The sequence below is a fragment of the Vidua macroura genome, chromosome 20 (assembly GCF_024509145.1).
Source record: "Vidua macroura isolate BioBank_ID:100142 chromosome 20, ASM2450914v1, whole genome shotgun sequence".
In the NCBI taxonomy this organism is placed as follows: domain Eukaryota; kingdom Metazoa; phylum Chordata; class Aves; order Passeriformes; family Viduidae; genus Vidua; species Vidua macroura.
The window spans coordinates 5,502,960-5,511,545 of record NC_071590.1 but is presented as its reverse complement, the minus strand read 5'-3'; the positions used below and the strand labels follow the sequence as shown (position 1 = coordinate 5,511,545).

Sequence of the window (8,586 nt, the reverse complement as noted above, 5' to 3'; positions counted from 1 at the left end):
CTGCTCTTTCCCCTTGGTTGGAAATGATCCCAGCTGCTTCAAATCCTTCTCCACGTTGCAAAATCAGAGGTGGTGTGGGAAGGTGGGTTTCTTCTGATCCCTCCTGTGTAACTGAGACCTCACAGGGCGGTGGCCTTTAGGTCCCTTCCAATCCAAACCCCTCTGGGATTCTGTGAGCCAGCAGCCAGACTGTGTGGGCACACAGCAGAGTTCACAGGATCACCTGGGGCTAGAAGTGACCCCTGCAGATCATCCAGTCCAGCCCCCCTGCCAAGGCAGGGTCACCTGGAGCAGGTGACACAGGAACACGTCCAGGTGGGATGTACAGTTTTCTCCTTTTGTGCAAATATGCTCTTTTCCTACTACAATATCCACAGCCACATCCCCAGCTACAAGCTCAAGGACAGGTGCAACTGTGGTTAGTGCTAACTGTGTGTAAAGCTAGCCAGTGGTCTTGATCACAGAGAAGCTTTACCCCGAAGGAATCAGATTAAGTTCTCCCTGCTTCATTGTGTTTGGAGGTTTTTTTTTTCACAAACATGATGGGACTGCTGGGGGAGTTCCTTGAGATTTTATTGTAGCATCAGCCTCATTGCATGGTTGAGACAATAGAAAGATGGCAAAAGCTCACGTACAACCAGCAGCAGCCAAACTTCCCTTTACTATTTCCCACATTTCATCATCTCCTTATGTCCACAAGACCTGCAAGAAGTTTGGTATCTTCACTTTTGAGCTGCTGATCCCTCTCCTAGATCTGACTAGAACTGGCCAAACAATTAAGGCAATATTCTGGGGAACTGAAGGCAGACAATACAAACCTCCCACAGGTTTTGGTATGAGCACGGCAGGAGCAGCTGTGGTGTGGACATTCCTCTCCACCTGAAGGGAAACACTCAGCCTTTGAGTCCCATGTCCACTCTGGGGCCCTCACTTCTGGAAGGACATTGAGGGGCTGGAGCACATCCAGAGAAGGGAAAGGTCTGGAGCACCAGGAATGGCTGAAGGAACTGGGAGGGCTCAGCCTGGAGAAGAGGAGGCTCAGAGGGGACCTTCTTGTGCTCTACAATTATCTTACACGAGGTTGTAGTCGTGGGGGGGGGGCGGTTGTGCTCTGCTCCAAGGGACAGGGTGAGAGGATTTAGTCACGGCAGGTTCAGGCTGAACATGAGGAGCAATTCCTTCACAGAAGGGGTGATAAGACATTGGAAGTGGCTGCTCAGGGTAATGGTGGAGTCCCCATCCCTGGAGGTGTTTGCAGAAACACTGAATGTGGCACACAGTGCTCCGGTCTAGTTGACATGGTGGTGTTCATCGGTCACGGGTTGGACTCGATGATCCCAGAGATCTTTTCCGGCCTGATTGATTCTCTGCTTCCCAGCAGCCAGACCCCGCGGCTCGGGGGAGAGTGGCTGCACGGGCCTAGATGGGCCTCCCACACCCTGGGGCGCCCCGTGCGGGAACACCCGGCTGTAACCAGCCCTGGGCGGGCTCCCAGCGAGACCTCACACCTCTCGCTGGGATGTTTCCCCCTTCTGAACAGGGAATAGATAACCATAATTAAATAAAAAATTAAAAGGGGGGGTGGAGACAGAGCGCGCGAGAAAGGCCCCCCGTCTCCATGGTAACGACCCCACAGCGCCTCCTGTTGCCGTGGTAACGGCCAGGCCTTCCGGCGGCGCCCGGAAGCGGCGGGCGCGCGGGGCAGCAATGGCGGCGCCCTCAGCCCCGCCGGCCGCCGCCGCCCTCACGGTGCTGCTGTCGGTCGGTGCCTCCGCGCCCGGGCTGCTGCGGCATGTCCCCGCCGCCCGCTCCGCCGCCGCGCTGCGCCCCGCAGCCCTGCACGACGGGGAAGGTGAGCGGGGCTGCCGGCGGGCGCAAGCCGCTGCTTCCTTGGCCCCTCTGCCCACCCCAATCCGCGCCTTCCCCAAATCCCAACAGAGCCTTTGTGTCCCCTCTCTGCTGCCTTCTCCTTGTCCTGCCCTGGACCCCGTGGTACCCGTCCCTCCCCAGCGCCCATTTCTGTGCATTTCCTCAAGCCCGTCTCCGAGCCCGCTGCTCCCCTCCTGTCCCGCTCTCCGTGTCCCTTCCCGCTTCCCGTGCGCTTCCCCTGACCTGCACCGAGCCTGCTGGGCACCCATTTCAGTCCCTCGACCTCAGGCTGCTCCCCCGCACCCTCATCTCTGTCCTTTGTCAGTCAGCCCAGTGGATGACACTACTGAGAGCTTGATTTGCGTTTCTCAGTCCCTGTGGTATTCCCAGAATGATTTTTATCACACTTTTAATTCCCGTGTTCCAGCTTACCCCCGTGCAGTGATTTCCTTTATCAGCACAGGGCTCTGAGTGGATGGGTGGATTCCACCATCTCCTCTCCAGGGGTTGCACTGTGTTGTTTTGTTTCTCGCTGGTATTTTTCTGGCTGTGGAACTGAGGTTGATGGGAGGGATGTGGAGAAGTCTGTCTCAGTCCTTGCAGTGTGCCTAGGAGAACACCTAAACAGAGGGCCCAGAAGCACTTCTGAGGTGTGATAACCTCCAGACATTTTTGGTGATGAAAATCAGCCTGCCAGCAGCTTAAGAAATGTTTATATTTTTGCCAAAATTGTCAGTACCGTAACAGCTATTTTTATGTCTCTTGCCTTCTCTTTTAATGAGACTGAAATTTACTACAGATGCAGTTGCTTTTTTCCAGGCAGCTTCCCAGGAAGCAGCAAGAGCCAGCCCATATGTTTGTGACACCCAAGACAGCACTCATTTTCACTCTCTCTGGTTATTTATGCCTGGTTTTAAAGGCCTCAGGTTCCTTCTCTTCTACACCAGGATAGAAATGAGAGCTGTTAATTAATCCCGTGGCCTCACTCTCCCTCTGCTCGAGCCTGCAATTGTTTTATAGCAAGCCCGGTGCTGTCTGTGCCTGTCTGAGGTGCTGCTGTGCTCAGTTCACAGGCTGATCACCTACATCTTCATCTACGAGGACCTGACCTCCCTGGCCTGTGGTGCTGTTATCATCTGGTACTTTGCTGGCAGCTTTGAGAGGAACGTGGGCACAGTGAAGCACTGCGTCCTCACTGCCACTTTCTCCGTGCTCTCTGCCCTCCTGTACCTGTTCCTCGAGCCCCTTGTCTCCGGGCTGCTGGAAGTGGGAGATGCCAAGGGGTTCATGCCAGTGGCTTTTGCCATGCTGGGGGTCTCCACCACCCGCTCACGCATGAAGAGGACTCTGCTTTTTGGGTGCAGAGTTCCTGTGGTGCTGGTGCCGTGGCTTGGGCTCTGCCTAGCGTGGTTTGTCCCCCACTCTTCTCTCTTGGGGAACCTGTGTGGGCTCCTGGTTGGGGAAGCCTGTATCCTTTCCAAGTGGGAAGCCCTGGGCCAGAGGGGGATCGTGGTGGGAAGGAAGCGCTGTAGTTCTCACTGCTGAGGTGCACTGGCTTTTCCTGGACTCTTGCCCTGCACTAAACCCTCACTGGCTTTTCTCATGCTCATCCCATCCCATTCTGCATTTGTGTTTGACCTCACTCTGCCCCTTCTCAGTGCATGCAGAGAACGTGGAGCTGAGGAGGACGATGGTCTCTGAGGGTGGTGCTGGGTAGAGCTGGGAGAATTCTCCAGAGAAAGTGGTTTGGGAGCAGAGGGGGACTCTGTGTGGCTGTGTCAGAAATGAGTGTGTTTTGTCCTCAGCTCTCCTTAACAAGCTCCTGACTTCAGATGGTCTTGGCTACTGTTTCTACTTGGATTTTCCAGAGTCAGTGGGCTCTAAGCTGGACCGGGTGTTCCCTTTCACTCTGCTGAAGAGGCTACCAGGGCTGAAATACATCCCAGGGTCCTTAGCACAGAGAAGAGCCTCTGAAAACAGCACGTAAGTACAGGAGTTCCTGTGAAACATCTTGTAGGGGAATTTTGAGGTGTGAGTAGAGGCCTTAAAAGCTGTGTTGTGCCTCTCCTGTTCTCACCGTGGGTGCCATGGGGAGCAGAGTCACCCATGGATGTTACACTGCTGACATTAGTGTGACTAAATGAATGACACATTAACTCAACCTGGTTTTTAGTGAAAGCTAAATGGAGGTTAAAGACCTCTCCTTTGCTGCAAGGGCAGCCTGTACACATGGGAGTATTGCAGTTCTGGCTGACAGGAAAGCTAAGTTGTGTAACTCTGCCCCAGCTTTAGGCAGTTGATCCTGGCTATATGGCTCCCTGGGCCATGATCCTTATCTTTATTTGCCCCACCTCTCCTGCCAGGAATGCTGTGAAGTGAGTTGTGTCCAAACCTACTTAGGACCAGAGCATTGTAAATTAAGGATGGCACTTAAAAAGTTCAGTGCAGGCCTTTTGGTGTCTTTTAACCTTTCAGCAGGTTTTCAGTGTCAAAGCAATGTTGCTTTACAGAAAAGAAACCTTGGGGCCCACAGCTGATGTGCAGGAAAGGTTTTAAGTTTAACACAAACAATGAGAATTCACTTGTACTCTAAAAAGCTTGAAAATGCAGGTCAAATATTTACTTATTCTAAGGTGTCCTTTCAGTTTCACAGAGGAAAAATAGTTTTCTATTCAGGGTTACTTTCTGTGTATTGTTTAAGCCATCAGGTTGCTGTAAAGTTTTATTTGAAGTGGAAGCATTCCCAGGTGTTTGCACTGCCCTCACCCATGGGAAACCATAAAAGCAACCCTTGCCTGCAGCAGGAGTGTCCCCCAGGTGCATCAGGACACTCAAAAGGTGTGAGTGCTTGCAGGAGAGGCCAGACACACCCAGAATTTGTGTTTTCCCTCTCTCCCTCCTGTGCAAGTGCAGCTTTTGGGAGGAGAGGGAGCCTGGCTCCGTGCTGAGCCTGTGTCAGCACCAGTCCCATCCTGCTGTGCACAGCACCTCAGTGTCTAAACCTGCCTCCTTTGGTGAGGTGACACAGACTGTTGTGACACAAAGGTATTTACATGAGCATTTGACTATCAAGCAGGGCGTGGGAAGGTGTTTCTAGGATGCTTCCACTGCTGCAGCTGAATTTGCATGTCTGTGTCTTAGATACAACTTCTGTAAGCGCTTCTGGAGTTTAATTTTTATTATTTTGATGCTTATTTCCAAGCAAGACATCTTAATAGTTTGGAATTTGTTTTAATTTTAAATTTTCATAAGGTTCAGGCATTAAGTGGCTGCAAGACAGGAGATATTTCTTTGAAGTCCAGGCCTTGGCATCGTGTTTGCGTCCACAAATAAAAAAAAAATACAATAATTAAAAAGAAATCTCCAAGCCTGAAAAACCCAGTATGAGCCAGTCTCTTTTTCTTGCTGGGAACTTGGCACTCATGGCTTCATGAATATTGCCTGGATTCTCAGCTCTCATCCTCATGTGCGTGGGCTGAGCAGCACTCCTGAAGTCCCAGAGGCTGAGGCTTCCAGGCAGATTACCTCTCTCCTGATAGGTTTTGGCAGGATGAATCATGCCTTCTGCTGGCAAACACTTCCTAGCCCTTGCTTCTGAATGATTAATTTTATTTCTAACTCCTTTATTTCTAACTCTTTCATTTCTAACTCTTTCCTCCTTCCTTTTTTTTTTATCTTTGCTCCATACCCTGGGCTCTTACTCGCACCAAAGGCCTTTGTGTTTTCTTGATAAATAACTGTAACTTCTCCTGATTAATGATTTGGCAGATGTGTCACTCACAGGGCAGGGAGGATGTGCACAGGGATCTCAAAGCATGTTGCAGTTTGGCTTTGTGTATTCCTTGCAGAAAGAGTCTGGGGCCAAGAGCCACGCTCGTTCAGTGGGTGTGGAGTGAGAGTGGGTTGGGATTGGGAACAGCTGTCCTGGGAGGTCACTAAACCCGTTTTTTACTCAAGTGCTGCTTGTAATAAGAGCTTCTGTTGTAGTGAATCCCTCTGATGGATTGCAGTGACCTCTCTGAGCACTGGTCAGGAGGAAATCTGCCCCCAGGGCATTTCCAGCACTAATTAGGGAATGTCAGTTCTGAGCACAGTGTAACCTTCTGTTTTCTTCCTGCCCAGGATTAACGCTGTGCCTGGCACTTACCCCACCCAGAGCTACCACTGCCCCTCGCCTCTGGCTCTTCCTGCTCAGCCCAGTGCTCAGAGCCAGGGCTTTCATCACAGCCACGCTCCAGGACACCAGGGACCTCAGCAGGGCCATGCTGCAGGACACAGCCTCAGTTCTTCCCACTGCCAAGCCAGAGGTGCCTTTGGAGAGTGCCCTGGGCAGGCCCACGCCGGAGCCTCGCCGGGACAGTGCTGCCAGCTGGGCGAATTCTCCGTCCCACAGCGCGTGTGCCCGGCTCAGCCACAGCCACCCACAGCCACGGGCCTGCTGGCTGGTGTTCAGCAAGCACCTGGGTATCCAGCAGCCCCAGTGGCCCCTGTTCCAGCTGAATTTACCAGAGTCCAGGTGTACTGATCCTCCAGAGAGCAGCAGGACTCGCACAAGGGCAGGACTGCTGTGTTTGGGGTGAGTGTTGGTAGCTCCAGTGAAGGCCATTCCCCTGCTCCCTGGTACAGTCTACTTGAATTGTATTTCCTTTATAATTTTTTTTTTTTTTTTTTTTTTTTTTTTTACTTTTTGATGTGGCTGGAGGATGGGAACTGTATCACCTCTGTGAACTTCTCATCCTTTTTAAGTCTTTCTTCTTTGCTGCATTTAGCAGCTGCCTTTTTCCACAAGTCCACTGGAGTTCCAGTACACCAGCTCCCCTGGCCAGGGTAGGAACCTCAGTGGCAAAACACTGAGCAAATCTGGGGTTTAACTAAGCTGCAGCAATAAGCACTTCCCATTGACATTCCTGTCTTTTTTTACAGGTTTGAAGTATCTAGAACCCAAAAGAGTGGGAATCATACAAGTCTTAGTTTGTAACTTAAAATTCAATGGAGGAGGACAATGTTCTACTGGTGACTTGTCCACTTGAGAGAGTGCCTTGCAGGGGGCTTGTTACACCAACCTGGGGCAAGAGGATAGAATACAGAACACAGCTCTAAAGTGCTGAAGGTCCTGTGCCTTCATCAGTGGATTGCCTTCATTTTCTGAGAGTGTTGCACCAGCTCAGCCTGTCTCACCAGCACTTGGCAACCTCAGATGCCTGTGAAGTAGTGAGAGACTTTTCAGTAAGGGATTTTGGCCCTTTGTGGAGCAAATATTTATAAATCCAAGGAGCTGGGAGGGACATTAACAATGGGTTAGAAGAATTAAGTGGAATGTAGCAGTGCTGTTGGGGGTGTTCACACTGCTCAGCTTTAGAAATCCCACCCACCAATATTAGCACAATCTCTCTTTTTTTCAGAGCTGGTGGGCAGGTGTGTGGGAGAGGGGAGTTTTCAGCCAGGGATTTACAATAGGATTCACTGTTTGGTGTCTGAGGCTGTAATGAAGGAGTTTGGTCCAGTTGCTGGGATTTGAGCTTTATTCCCAGCTGTGTAGCCCACTGTACAGTGCCAGGAGGAATCTGCTGTCTCTGTGTCTGTAAATTACCCAGGATCTCAACAATTGCCCTTGCCTCTACTTGGAGTTTTGCTGTGCTGCATTAAAAAGTGCTCCATGAAGCACAAAGTGCCATTCCTGCTCTTGGAGATGTTCTTGCAGTGCCTCACCCATCCCCAGAAACTCAACAGCCTCAGGACTCCTCCCTGCTCTCGGTGAGCCTGGCCAGAGGCAGCTCTGGCAGCTGCACGTTCCAAACCACATCCTTGCCTCTTTCATTTTTCCACCATCAGGGTGTGAACAAACCCTGTGTTGTCATCCAGCTGCTTTACTTCTCCAGCAGCCCCTCTGGAATGACTGCCGTGGTCCCATGTGGGATGCAGGGGCTTCCTTTTGGAGGAGACCAAAGTCAATGCTGAGAACTTGCACCTCACAGAAGTAAGACATGAGTAAGAAGCTCTTCTTGTGAAGGTGAGCACCCCAGGCAGGGCTTTCAGCAGGAGGATGCAGCAACTTGGGAACCAACTTAAGAGTTGGGGGGCAACTGTTTCGTACCTGATTATTTCTCTCCTCTGTGGGATCACAAATGGACTTGATTTCATGCTCCTGTTTTTCCTGCTGACAGCAATTGCATTGTTATACTTTTAGTGTGGAGCAAGAGCAGGATAAGGAGCTTGTTTGAAATTTAAAAGCATGTTTTTAATACCAGGAAAGAAATGCTAGAGATAACATTGAAATGTTGACACTCCGCTCCTGTTAGTGCCTTGATTTTCCTCCTTGTGTAGTCCTTGCCTGTAAACTTAGGAATTTTACCACTGATTTTTTCCAGAAGGGTGATGAGAATCAATAGCAATCACAAATGTTGGGTATCTCCAAACTGTGAACTTGAAATAGAATCTGAAAGTCGGACTGGTTTTCTCTGGGTTTGTTTATGAGTGGGGAGCTGGAGCATGCTGGAGCATGGGGGATAGTGGGGCGGGATCAGTGGGGTGGGATCAGTGGGACGGGATCAATGGGGTGGGATCAGGAGGATGGGATCAGTGGGACGGGATCAGTGGGACGGGATCAGTGGGACGGGATCAGTGGGACGGGCTGCGGGCAGGATGGGCGCAGCTGCGTGTCAGGCTGGTGGCTTTGGACGCGCACTGAGGACGAGCACTGGGGACAAGCGGTACTGC

At 51.2% G+C, this 8,586-nt stretch overlaps 1 protein-coding gene across 2 annotated transcripts; it reads left to right on the top strand.

The window, feature by feature from the left end:
• The first annotated feature begins 1,701 nt into the window (after nucleotides 1-1,701).
• RHBDD2 (rhomboid domain containing 2) lies at nucleotides 1,702-8,317 on the top strand. 2 transcript variants are annotated; one of them, XR_008440180.1, is made up of 5 exons: nucleotides 1,702-1,852; nucleotides 2,936-3,337; nucleotides 3,702-3,852; nucleotides 5,992-6,445; nucleotides 6,793-8,317. XR_008440180.1 is itself a non-coding variant. In XM_053995855.1 (4 exons), the coding sequence occupies exons 1-4, from the start codon at nucleotides 1,708-1,710 to the stop codon at nucleotides 6,392-6,394; spliced, it is 1,101 nt and encodes a 366-aa protein (XP_053851830.1). In that variant the 5' UTR covers nucleotides 1,702-1,707; the 3' UTR covers nucleotides 6,395-8,317. The 2 variants fall into 2 exon arrangements, 1 of the variants encoding a protein (XP_053851830.1); XM_053995855.1 differs by having other exon boundaries at nucleotides 5,992-8,317.
• The last annotated feature ends 269 nt before the right edge of the window (nucleotides 8,318-8,586 follow it).

What these genes read in the sequence shown, in the direction of transcription:
- RHBDD2 (XM_053995855.1), top strand. Translation starts at nt 1,708, where the DNA reads ATGGCGGCGCCCTCAGCCCCGCCGGCCGCCGCCGCCCTCACGGTGCTG. An exon ending in AGCCCTGCACGACGGGGAAG is followed by an intron (nt 1,853 to 2,935) that starts GTGAGCGGGGCT and finishes TGCTGTGCTCAG; the next exon opens with TTCACAGGCTGATCACCTAC. An exon ending in GCTCCTGGTTGGGGAAGCCT is followed by an intron (nt 3,338 to 3,701) that starts GTATCCTTTCCA and finishes TCCTGACTTCAG; the next exon opens with ATGGTCTTGGCTACTGTTTC.